This window comes from Nansenia antarctica (genome assembly GCF_963989245.1).
Source record: "Nansenia antarctica genome assembly, chromosome: 2".
NCBI classification, from domain to species: Eukaryota; Metazoa; Chordata; class Actinopteri; order Argentiniformes; family Microstomatidae; genus Nansenia; species Nansenia antarctica.
The window spans coordinates 86,095,555-86,108,525 of NC_137675.1; the positions used below are offsets into that span (position 1 = coordinate 86,095,555).

At 43.0% G+C, this 12,971-nt stretch overlaps 1 protein-coding gene across 1 annotated transcript; it reads left to right on the forward strand.

Moving 5' to 3' along the window:
• Nucleotides 1-3,061: 3,061 nt before the first annotated feature.
• On the forward strand, nt 3,062-9,994 carry LOC308150804 (uncharacterized protein; the record flags this gene model as incomplete). The annotated part of the gene is made up of 6 exons (XM_080523599.1): nt 3,062-3,228; nt 5,128-5,206; nt 5,965-6,060; nt 7,168-7,258; nt 9,441-9,518; nt 9,783-9,994. The coding sequence occupies 6 exons, from the start codon at nt 3,062-3,064 to the stop codon at nt 9,992-9,994; spliced, it is 723 nt and encodes a 240-aa protein (XP_080379725.1).
• Between the last annotated feature and the right edge of the window lie 2,977 nt (nt 9,995-12,971).

A 12,971-nucleotide genomic window follows, 5' to 3' on the forward strand; every position in this document is an offset into this window, starting at 1 on the left:
ATGTCCCCATTAACAACCCCAAATAGGGCGGACATAACAACCATGTCACAATTTAACACCATTGATTACAAGACCCTAGATAAAATCATGTCACGTCTTAAACCATCCACCTGTGCCCTTGATGTCCTGCCAACAAGCTTTTTTAAAAACATATTTAGCTGCATGGCAGGCGAACTAATACAAATAATTAACACCTCCCTTTCATCAGGAATCTTCCCTGAAGCCCTGAAAACTGCAGTTATTAAGCCTCTACTAAAAAAGAACGGCCTAGACCCATTTGTACTAAACAACTACAGACCCATATCAAACCTTCCCTGTACAGGAAAAATTATTGAAATGGTTGCCCACGAACAACTTAGCAATTATTTGACCCTAAATGATCTCTTTGATGACTTTCAATCAGGCTTTTGCCCCCTACATAGCACTGAAACGGCCCTTATTAAGGTCCTTAATGACATTCGCGTAAACACAGACTCCGGAAAAATCTCAGTTTTGGTACTACTAGATCTTAGTGCTGCCTTTGACACTGTAGACCATGACATTCTAATAGATAGACTAAAAACCTGGGTAGGACTTTCGGGCACTGCCCTAAACTGGTTTAGATCCTACCTACAGGACAGAAGCTACTATGTCTCCATTGGCAACTTTGTATCTGACCAAATTAAAATGACATGTGGGGTTCCCCAAGGGTCAATCCTTGGCCCCCTTCTATTCAATCTCTACATGCTTCCATTGGGACACATCATAAAAAAGAACAAAATTGCCTACCACAACTATGCGGATGACACTCAAATCTACATAGCCCTCTCACCGAACGACTATAGTCCCATTGACAATCTCTGTAATTGCATTGAGCAAATAAACGCCTGGATGACACAAAACTTCCTCCAACTAAACAAGGACAAAACAGAGATAATTGTATTCGGTGCACCTGACAAAAGATCGAAAGTCAGTGCAAAACTTGATTCTCTCTCTCTCTTCACAGTAAAAAACAGGTCAGAAATCTTGGTGTAATTCTAGACTCCGATCTAAACTTCAACAGCCACATAAACTCAATAACTAAATCAGCCTACTATCACCTGAAAAACAACAAGAATGAGAGGTTTCATGTCCAAGCAAGACCTTGAAAAACTCATCCATGCATTTGTTTCGAGTAGACTTGATTATTGTAATGGTCTACTAACAGGCCTATCTAAAGGAGCTGTTCGTAAATTGCAGCTCATCCAAAACGCCGCTGCTAGGGTCCTAACAAAAACAAAGAAATTTGAACACATTACACCAATCCTGAGATCCCTGCACTGGCTACCAGTCTCTCAGAAAATTGAATTCAAAATCCTCCTAATTCCATACTAATCACAAAATGGTCTTGGACCAAAATACATATCAGATCTCCTCCCACCCTATATTCCCGCAAGGTCCCTAAGGTCAGCTGAGACAAATCAGCTAATAATTCCAAGAGTAAAAACAAAACACGGTGCAGCAGCTTTCAGTCACGCTGCTGCATGCTCCTGGAACAAACTCCCTGAAGAAACCAAACAGGCCCAAACCCTTAAAATATTTAAATCTAAGCTAAAAACCTTCATGTTTAGCACCAGTTATGATTAAACACAAACACTTCTATCAATGTCTTTTTTCCATTAACTATTGTCTTTTTAAATGTTTTATCTATTTACTTCTTATATTTGCTTTTATTCATTGTAATTTTTATTTTCTTATGCTCCTCTTGCTGCATTTTTAAATAATGCATGTAAAGCACTTTGAATTGCCCCTGTTGTATGAAATGTGCTATACAAATAAACTTGCCTTGCCTTGCCTAGGTTCTAGGCTCTGGACAATCTAGACAACTTGATGGCAGCTACTAGATTGTAAACATAAGTGCAATATTGAAATACAACTGTGAACATTTCAAACCTGCTAACTGCGACACTTTAAATGAATGTGCAACAATACTATGTGCAATATGACAACCCTTGTGTACATAAGGTTCAGATATAGGAAAAGTTAGGATATTTATAGCATAGCATAGAGTACAGCACAGTGTTTTATTGTATAGTATAGTAGTATAGTATAGTAGATAGTGTACATAGCCTTTATTTGTGTAAACCAGCTCTTTTCCCTTTTTTATTTTACCCTTGGCCCTCTTGTTTTTAGTCTTTTCCCAAGCACCAGGGGAGCCCCCCCTACTAAATTTCGTTGTATGGTACCTGTACTGTATAAATGACAATAAAGACCATTCATTCATTCATTCATTCATTCATAAATAAGGAGCCATAACCAGCAGTACAGCAGTACTCAAACCATATAAACAAGCACAGATTGCCACCAGCCTCGCGAATCATATAAACCGCTCATACGATACCAGGCTTGCTGTAACCCCTAGCGACTCTCCCTTTCTGGGTGTGAAGATCGGTGAGCGGTGGCTTCGGGCGGCCTTTAGCCAGTAGTTGTGTTTTTCCAGTCCAGTCCAGTCTACGAAATCCCTTTAGGTCGCTGACAGTAATGTCCATATTCACAAAATCAAGCAAGTTATCCTTATTGATTATTATTATTTAGATCGTTTGAGCTAGCTGGCATAAGCTATTCTGCCGGGCGAGAGAAAGTAAGGTGAAATGTTAAGTGAACTTGAAAGTGATAAGAGCCAATCAGTAGCTCTTATCGGAATGAACGAACTACTGATTGGCTGGTAAGCATGCTTACCCTGGCCACATTAAACAGCGGGCTGAGGCATCGGGAAAAAAAAAAAAAGACATTTTCACGCATTCGAATGTACGCGAGGGAAAGCAGAGAGAGAAGTGCTTATAATGCGACGCAATGCAAGCAAGCAGAATAGCGAGTGCTTACTCCTGCAGGTGGCGCCAAAATGAATGACTCCTGCTGCCCTGGGACCTAAAATACGACTCTTTTAATGAAAACAAACAAACGGTTACATGCACTTTTATTTTAATATTTTCACTGTCCTTTTTTCGTTGGGTAAGCACTGCTTACTATGCTTATATGGACGACACGTCCTTGCACACACTGGTCAGGTCAGAGCTCTAAAGCTGGTTGTAAGTAGCGCTCTATGAAGTCAAAAAGTCTGGCCTCTTACTGCGAGACTCACCTCCAGACTCACTATGATGTAGCTCCATTAAAGAAGCACAAGCTGGTCAAAGCCTCCACACAACTGCAGGAGAAGATCTGCTCTCGTCATGATGAAGTGATGAAGATGTTCTGTCGCACTGATCAGCAGTGTATCAAGTCAAGAGTCAAGAGTCACTTTATTGTCCCATCACTGGGAAATTTGTATTGGGCTTACACCCCACAGCAGCCAACAAAGATCAACAGACAACAAAGAGCAACAGACAATACAGAATATTAGCACACAAACAGAAGGCGGACCTGATTAAAACAAGAGTGGAGATAAAATGATAAGCAAGATAAGTTACATTCATCTGGTGCAGTTTAAAAGTTTAACAGAAACGGGAATAAAAGAATTTTTAAATCTATTTAATCTAGCGCGGGGGACTCTGAACCTCCTCCCAGAGGGCAGCAGTTCATACTCTGCATGTAGGACATGGGAGGGATTCATGAGAATTCTATTAGCCTGTCTGAGAGTAGCCTGTTCAAAAATAGACTGCAGGGATGAGTGGTCTTTCACCCCTATGATCTTCCATGCAGTCTGTATCAGTCGGACCAGTTTGGACCTTAGTTTTACAGATAGGTTACCAAACCAAGATGTAATGCCGTATCTGATGAGACTCTCTAAGACAGACTGGTAGAAAAGTAGCATAAATTTTGGGTCAACACCATGAACTCTAAGGCGGCGTAGGAAGTGTAGTCGTTGTTGTAATCTGCTACAAAGGCTGTCTACATGAGTGCTCCAGGTGAGTGAGTTATCAATAAAAACCCCAAGATATTTGTAAGAGGCGACCTGAGAGATGGATTGTTTGTGGATGACCACAGGCCTGTGGTCCCCAACACCTCTGGGGTCGAACACCATCTCCTCAGTTTTCTTAACATTTAAAACCAGGCAGTTAACATCACACCATTTAACAAACCTCTGGATTTCAGAATAATAGTCATTTAGGTCACTGTCCTTTTTGATTAAAGCAAGGATGGCAGTGTCATCTGAAAATTTTATGATGCGGTTGCTAGGGTAGGTGCTTCTGCACTCGTTTGTGTATAAAGTAAAGAGCACAGGGGAACTGACTATACCCTGAGGAGCACCAGTGCTTATGGTTCTGGGTTCCGAAAGAGTGCCATTAACACTGACCCGCTGTGTGCGGTTAGTTAAAAAGGAGTGATACCATTTTATAATGAGGGGGGGGACATTCAGCCCATTTAACTTCTCAATTAAAAGGTGCGGCTGTATCGTGTTAAAAGCAGAACTGAAATCAACAAATAAGAGTCGGACATAGTAGGTAGGGTCCTCTAAGTGCTTAGAGATGAAGTGCACCATGGCTGAGGTTGCATCATCTGTGCCTGTATTACATCTATACGCAAACTGAAAAGGATCCAGAGAGCAACTGACTGCATTTTTCACTTTACATATAATGAATTTTTCAAAGCATTTCATTACAACAGATGTCAAAGCGACTGGTCGCAGGTCATTATTTTCCTTGCAGCTAGCCTTCTTAGGAACAGGAATAATGATAGCGTCTTTCCAGATGGACGGAACAGTGTGAGAGTCCAGAGACTTCTGGAAGATAGGACACCAGGCCTCAGCCAGCTCCTCACTGCAGGACTTTAGCATGAGCCCAGAGATGCCATCCGGTCCAGAGGACTTTCTAGGGCGGGTGTTAGCGAACAGTCTCTGTACCTCGCGCTGCTCAATGGTGATACTTGCTTCCAACTCAGGCAGCGCCTGAAGAGCCACTGTTTGCTCCATCGAGAAGTCGGCAGTCTCAAACCTGGCATAAAAATTGTTAAGTTCATTGGCTTTTTCACCCTCGTTTAGGACACTAAGGCACCTTTTAGCTGGGGCCATGTTAGTCATATGTTTCATGGAGTCCCATAGTTTTTTAGTGTTCATAGAAGAGCAGTGGGATTCAAATGTCTCTTTCTGTTTCCTCTTGGCCCCCCTTAATTTGTGATTCAGTTCTTTTTGGATGTTCCTCATGGCCAAAAGATCCTTATTCCTGAATGCAGTATCTGTTATCTGTGTTCCGTGGATGAACATAAAGGCCATGATACCGTCTCAGCTGCAGCAGAAAGGACTGAGAAGCAGGTAAGAACCAGAACTAGTCGTTGGTGACTCTGATAAAGGTACAACTGACTGGGTCTCCTCACTGGCAGCTGTCTGAGAATCAATGATAGGGAGGACGGAGAAAGAAGGAGAGTAACGCCATGTTAGAAATAAAGAGAGGAGAGTGTTTTTGGAAGGACTAAATGACAGGAGAAATTTTATTTATTGTTCATATTAGATTAATTAATGTGTATGTGTTTGTGAAATGAACTGGGCGGGTGGCAAGCTGAGAGTCCATGTCCTTGTATCTTACACTGAAGTAAGTTAATGATTGAAAGAAACATTTGAGATATTTTGCTATAAGAGTTATAGGGTCAAGGTGTAACCTAGTTTGGCAGATTTAAAACAGTCATCATGAATTCATAAAATCCTGCAGATTTTTTATCTTTTCCTGAAATATATATTTATTCCATATGTTGCAAATTCCATGTTAGTATCAAATGAATATTCATGAAAAAAGTGGCCTAACCTTTTCTTCCGGATTTGTAAAAAATCTCAAACTACATCTGCAATGTTGGTATCCATATTACTGTTAATATGCACCAATATGGATTTTATATCAATATATATTGTGAGTGTAGACTTCTCTTTTTCAACACATGATTAATTCAGATTTTTGTTTCATTAACCATTGAGCTGTGACGTTTGCAGGAAAAGTGCTATACAAATAAAGGTTATTATTATTATTATTATTATTATCAATCTGGCATTTCCATCACAAAAGACTTGTTTGTCCACAGAGGCAGCTGGGGATGAGTCAGCAGAAAGTCCAGCAGAGAGTCCAGGAGAGAGAGAAGGAGCTGAAGGAGATCCAACAGGCTGTGGAGTCTCTCACAGTGAGTATTGACCAGAGGAGACGCACCATTTCACTGCTCTCCTCCAGTCAGCCACTCTCCAATCCCACTGTGTGTGTGTGTGTGTGTGTGTGTGTGTGTGTGTGTGTGTGTGTAGCTGAGGTGAGATACTAAATATCACTCCTCAAGTTCAAGTACTCCAACCTACGCTGTCATATTTCACTAGCGTAGCTGGTTAACAGTGGGTAGAGATGGTCACATGTGTTGGCAGGTCAGAGGTCAGAAGTTGGAGACTTGGTTTGAGGAACTTTAATTGCGGGCTACAGTTTGCAACAGCTTCACACCTGTCTTCTGTGTGTCTACAGACGATCACATCCATTTCCTCCAGGTAACTATGGTAACCAGGTAACTACGCTGACCCTCCATCTGGAATACTGAAAGGAGCTTCCTGTTCAGTTATTCATTTAACCGCATCCCCACAGCAGCCAGTATGACCAGGCACCTCTCTCTCTCTCTCTCTGTGTCTCTGTCCCTGTCTCTCTCTCTCTCTGTCTCTCTCTCTGTCTCTCTCTCTCTCTCTCTCTCTCTCTCTCTCTCTGTGTGTCTCTGTCTCTCTCTCTGTCTCTCTCTCTTTCTCTCTCTGTCTCTCTCTCTCTCTGTCTCTCTCTGTCTCTCTCTCTCTCTGTGTCTGTCTCTCTTTCTCTCTCTCTCTCTGGCTCTCTCTGTCTCTCTCTCTGTCTCTCTCTCTGTCTGTCTCTCTTTCTCTCTCTCTCTGTCTCTCTCTCTCTGTCTGTCTCTCTCTCCCTCTCTCTCTCTGTCTATCTCTCTCTCTCCCCCTCTCTCTCTGTCTGTCTGTCTCTCTCTCTCTCTCTGTCTCTCTCTCTCTGTCTGTCTGTCTCTCTCTCCCTCTCTGTCTCTCTCTCTCTCTCTCTGTCTATCTCTCTCTCTCTCTCCCCCTCTCTCTCTGTCTGTCTGTCTCTCTGTCTCTCTCTCTCTGTCTCTCTCTCTCCCTCTCTTTCTCTCTCTCTCTCTCTCTCTCTCTCTCTCTCTCTCTCTCTCTCTCTCTCTCTCTCTCTCCAGAGTTACCAGTCTCTTTCCAGTCCCAGTGTATCTTCAGACTTACCCAGCATCATTGTGGGTCCTCTTCAGCACTTTGGAGATGTGACTCAGGCTGTGTCTAAGCTGAGAGAGAAACTAGAGGACATCTTTAAGGGGGAGTGGTCCAAGATCTCAACTACAGGTGAGCTAAAACTCTACCTCTAGCCCCTTTATATAGTCAACTTCAGACCAAGGTCCTAATCATCACTTTGTGTACAGTACATGTGTGTGTAATATGATATGATGTGAATGTTTTCTCTCTCTGTGAATGTGTTTGTGTGTCTGTAGTGAATGCAGTGGATGTTTTACTGCCCCCAGAGCCCAGTTTTTACAATGTGAGTCTCTTTATCCTGAAGTAGCTAACAGTCTCTCTCCACTGATACTCTCCACAAACCCTGAGATATAATTAGAGAGATCTAGGAGAGTAAGAGACTCATCAGAAACAGGCTAGATATCTGACTCCTGGGGCCTCATTTATAGAAAGTACTTTGGATCAAATTTCATCTTACCCGTGTCGTACGTAGAAAACCACGTCAAAGTAGTGATTTATACAATTTCAACGTGAGTCGATTTGACCGTGGAAATGATCGTAGCTCTACGTAAGGTATTGACTTTACGTACGCACATTACCTACTGGTTATGCAGAGTTATTACAGGCATGTGAGCCGCACTGCCTATACTGTAATTCATGCGAAGTGAACGTGACTCGTAATAAAATTAACAATGTTGTTATCAGCCGAGAAAATGAGTTTAATTCAAGATTTAAAGGGAACTGATGTTTATGATTTTATTTCAGTCTTCAACATACCCGGCCATGCGTTAAAACCTCTTCTTATCCACCTAATTTTTCTGGTTTTCTGCTCGAAATGACATGCCCACAGTGAATATAGAATATCTCCACAATCACAAGGGCCTTCATAATGATCTTGTTATCAAATGAAAGCTAACACCTGTGGGGTGGCTGTAGAAGTGTCAGAATCAAAATCTATGTTACTGTGTCAGAGCAAATAGAGCTAGAACATTATAAAACATCTCAAATTCAGTCTCCGCCTAAAAAACAAACAGCTTTTACAGTGAATATCACCTTGGAAACCTGATAACCAAGCCCAAATCATCTAGGAATCAGTACTCCAGGGTCTTATTAGTACTTGTGCCAAAGTTGATGCTAGTAATGTGAGCAAATGCAACTTTGTACCTGTTTTAGTACAGGTATGTTTAGGCGGACACCTATATGTTTAGGCCATTTGGAGATATTTTGGCACCATCTTTGACCTTTGACCTTTCTCATGTATCAGATTTTTTTTTTATTCTTTTATTTTTTGGGGTTGGCCGACCAATGGTATGGAAATTTGGCGTTGAAACCGGACATGACACATTCTCCAGTTGGAGAAAACTGGATGTGACTTAGGCCGTGTTTACCGTCTCGGGAAAAAAAATGTGGCATCGTATAGCATGCAAAATTGTGAAAAAAATGTGATATCGATGAAGAGAATTGATCGAGGTAAACTCTTTATATCACTTCGGATGCCCATCTGGGTCCGTGGATAAGAAGAGGTTAAATTATACTGGATTTTCCTCCGGTGTCTGGGGGTTCACAAAGGGAGTGAGCAGCCATGTTTTCAATGTCACCTGATAAGAATAAGACCATTATATTATTACAGTATAAGCATTTGCCTGGTTAGTTGTGATCAGCTCTCAAGTTGAGGGGGGATGAGGGGGGATGGCATCCCCCCTGAAATAAAAACTGTAAAAATCATATCCCTTCTAAAACTGCCATCCCCCTTATGTTATTTTATCAATGAACGTGGTATTACTGCTATTTAAAAAATGTGTTTTGCGCATATTGAGTAAAATACTGTGGGCGAGGGGGCACGCACACATGCAATGACATTTTTACCAAGTCACTGACACTGAAGTCACTGACGCTGTGGGGATGCTGAAATTGTCCCCATATGATAAAATCCACCATCCCCCCTGATTTTCTTTTACAACTTGAGTACTGGTTGTCATGATCAAACATTACAAATGCAGCTACCGAGAAGCCACCCTTCTCTGCCCTCTCCCGCTCACTTGGCTTAATTAGACCGCTGTAATTGAGCCGCTATCACAGGGCGTAAATACAAAGCTCATTCTCAAGTATATTTGGTATTTATAGACTTACGTACGTATGCAATTTTAAACAAGCGCAGCCCATTTTATAAATAATGCTTACGTCCATTTAGAAAAATGTGCTTACGTGCAAGTCAAAGATGATGTTCAAGTACTTTTTTTATAAATGAGGCCCCTATTTCTCTGATTTGGTCTCTGCTCTGCTCTTCTCCCAGATTCCTGTCAGCTCACACTGGACCCAAACACAGCAAACAGCTACCTCTCTCTGTCTGAGGGGAACAGGAAGGTGACATGTATGAACTCACACCAGCGTTATCCTGATCATCCAGAGAGATTCACTGACTGGAATCAGGTGCTGTGTAGAGAGGGTCTGTCTGGACGCTGTTACTGGGAGGTTGAGATGAAGGATCAGGATGTTTCTACAGCAGTCTCATATAAAGACATCAGTAGAACAGGGGAAGGTGATGACATTAGATTTGGAAACAATGACAAGTCCTGGATGTTAGACTGCTTTAGTAATGGTTATAGTTTCCATCACAATAATGTTGAGACTGAAGTATCAGGCCCTCGGTCCTCCAGAGTAGGAGTGTACCTGGATCACAGGGCAGGTGCTCTGTCCTTCTACAGCGTCTCCTCTGACACAATGACCCTCCTCCACAGAGTCCAGACCACATTCTCTCAGCCCCTCTATCCTGGGTTTGGGCCTAATTGGAGTGATGGTGCCAGTTACAGTGCTGAGCTGTGTGATCTTAGAGCTCCCCATAAGTGAGTGGTGCTTTATCATAACCTACTATTCTGTAGAGATATCTTTCTCTGTGATTTGGTCTTAAGAGTTTATATGTAATTATTTCCCACTTCAATGACTCTCAGATTGAGCTCTCTCTGTGAAGTCTAGAATCTGAGATTATTGAAGCCCAATCCTGTGATGGTGTCAACAGTCAGAGGATGCTCATGTCTGGTCAGACTGGACCTCTATTACATATTCCAGGGTTCATGTCTGGTCAGGTTGGACCTCTATTACATATTCCAGGGTTCATGTCTGGTCAGGTTGGACCTCTATTACATATTCCAGGGTTCATGTCTGGTCAGACTGGACCTCTATTACATGTTCCAGGGTTCATGTCTGGTCAGACTGGACCTCTATTACATATTCCAGGGTTCATGTCTGGTCAGACTGGACCTCTATTACATATTCCAGGGTTCATGTCTGGTCAGACTGGACCTCTATTACATATTCCAGGGTTCGGGTCATCTTCATTTGAACGGGTCAATGATTGCAAGGACATTTGTTTTCAATATTTTCCTCAATAAACTCTAAACTGTTTTTCTTTTTATCTACAATTAAATGTTTTCCTTGTAAATGTACATGTTCCTTGTGCAATGTAAATGACCCTAACCATCAAATCAGATAAAACTTTATTTACAGTACATACTGTAGCACAGTTCATTCACAGATGCAGTATAAAGTTCTCCATTAACACTAAACAAGCCTGAAACATGTCGGTCGAAAAGGCCATTTAAATACAAACACAAACTTTAAAACTTTAAAACTTTAAATTAAAAAATTAAAAAATTAAAATATTTAAATTAAAAAATTAAAAAATGTAAAAATGTAAGTACAAATACAAACGGTCAAAAGCGTCTAGAGAACGTCTAGAGAACACAAATCTAGCAGAAGAAAAAGAGCCCTTCTACCAGTTGAAAATGATTTAACCGACATTCACGTGGGAAAAGCTTAGGCCTAAACACTACTTCTCATCTTTGGCTTTTTCTCTCTCTCTCTCTTTTTTTTTTTTTTTTTTACATCTAAGATGAATTCATTAGCGGGCACCGAGTCCCTTGTCGGGCACCGAGAGCTGGCTGAAGATGGGCAGCCGCCGGCCGAAGGGGGAAGGCACGGGGGACATCCCGCACAGGGAGTAGCCAGAGTCTGGGGAGGGCAGGAACTGACCCCGGGGGGAGGAGGAGGAGTCCACTGCCTCGGTGAGGAAGGGATGGCTTCCGCCACCGAGGAGGTCGGCGAAGTCGGACGTGGCCATGGCGGGAGGGGAGACGGAGGGCACGCGGAGGAACGGGTGATGCTGCAGGGAGGAGTGGGAAGGGTGCCCGAGGGGGTGAGGTGGAGGCGGGGGGGCGGAGGGGAGACCGGCGAAGCTGAAGCTCTGCTTGAGGAGGGGGTTGTGGACGTTGTTGTTGTGGACGAAGTGGCAGTGGATCCCGTAGGGGCAGAAGCCGATGGTGTGGAACGGGAGGCAGGGCGTCGTCTTGTACTTGGGGTGGCGGTTGAAGTCGCGGATCTCGTCGGTGCCGTGGGCGAACTGGCAGTTGCGGCCGAAATTGCAGATGCCGCTCTTGGCGAAGGTGCGGCACATCTCCGTCTTGTAGCGCATGTTGGGGGTTGACGCCCAGCCCAGGCTGCCCGTGTCGTGGTCGCGGGCGGGGGTCCATCTCGACGGCAGGGAAGCCTCGCCGCCGGCCTGCTGCTGGCCCCCCCAGTTGCCGGAGGAGTTCATGGCGGCGCTCTCGGTCGAGTCTGAGAGAGAGAGGGCCGAACTGGACACGGACAAGGAACAGGACCTCTGGTAGCCTACGGGTCTCAGCGGGAGCGCCGACGTTTGGGATGAGTCTCTGAGGTCCAGGCTGAGTAGCTGCTGTAGGGGAAGAGACCACAAATAAACCAGTGTTGCTAACTTTTGAGGTCTACAATCTTCACAATATAAGTTAAGTGGTTGTGTACACAACTAATGGTTGTGTATACTACATATCATTATCTGGCCCACCACTTCCATTTGAATCTCTTTCAATCAACTTGGTCCAAACAAGCCTACGCCTAGTGTTATGCTGGGATGAGTGAGACCCAGGTGAAGAAAAGTCATGCTTTCTACTAGTTATGCGATTCAACGTTTAATAATCTCATAAAATACTTCAATGCATCACCTCATCTTCTCATTTTATGCACCCAGATTGTGGAATGCACTGCCAGTTTACATTAGGGATGCAACCTCAGCACATATGTTCAAGTCAAGACTAAAAACCCATCTTTTTAATATTGCCTTTAATTAAATGACTAAATAATAAAATGATGATTATATAATGATTGGAGCACTTTGAGCTGCAACGCTTGCAGGAAAAGCGCTATACAAATAAGTTATTATTATTATTATAATTAGTATTATCATCATCATCATCATCTCCTGCGCTCTTAAGACGGTTGTGCACATCCCCAAAACTCGTTTACTTTTGAAGCGCAATCGTGAGTTCTGCAACTCATCAAAACTGCTTGATTACTTCCAAAAATTCCAAGTTTACTTGTCTAACTACCCAATCATAAACCATTCGGTTAGCCCAACCTTTGTGTCCCTTTCTGAAAATCTAGCCATTTCTGCAATCACTCGACCCCATCTACTACTATCAGCTGCCATGTTTTGAGCTGCGTTCGTAAACTCGCTCTGAGAGCGCCGGAGCGCACACTGGGTCCGATGTCATAAAGGGACCGAGTCATTTGATTGGACGAGAGGCGTTCCATGAGTGCTAATCAGCCTTCCAGAGCGCATTTCCAAACGCATCCCCCTTTTGAATAGTTCCTGGTGGAAGAAAAAAATCGAACCGCGCAACAGGTTTCTAAAAATCGATGTCAATAATACAACTACATGACAATGCTGTGTCTGTCTACTCACATCCAGTTCAGATGTAGCATGCCCCCACTTCCCAATTGTATTGATTTGAGTGAGCCCAGTGAGCAATTT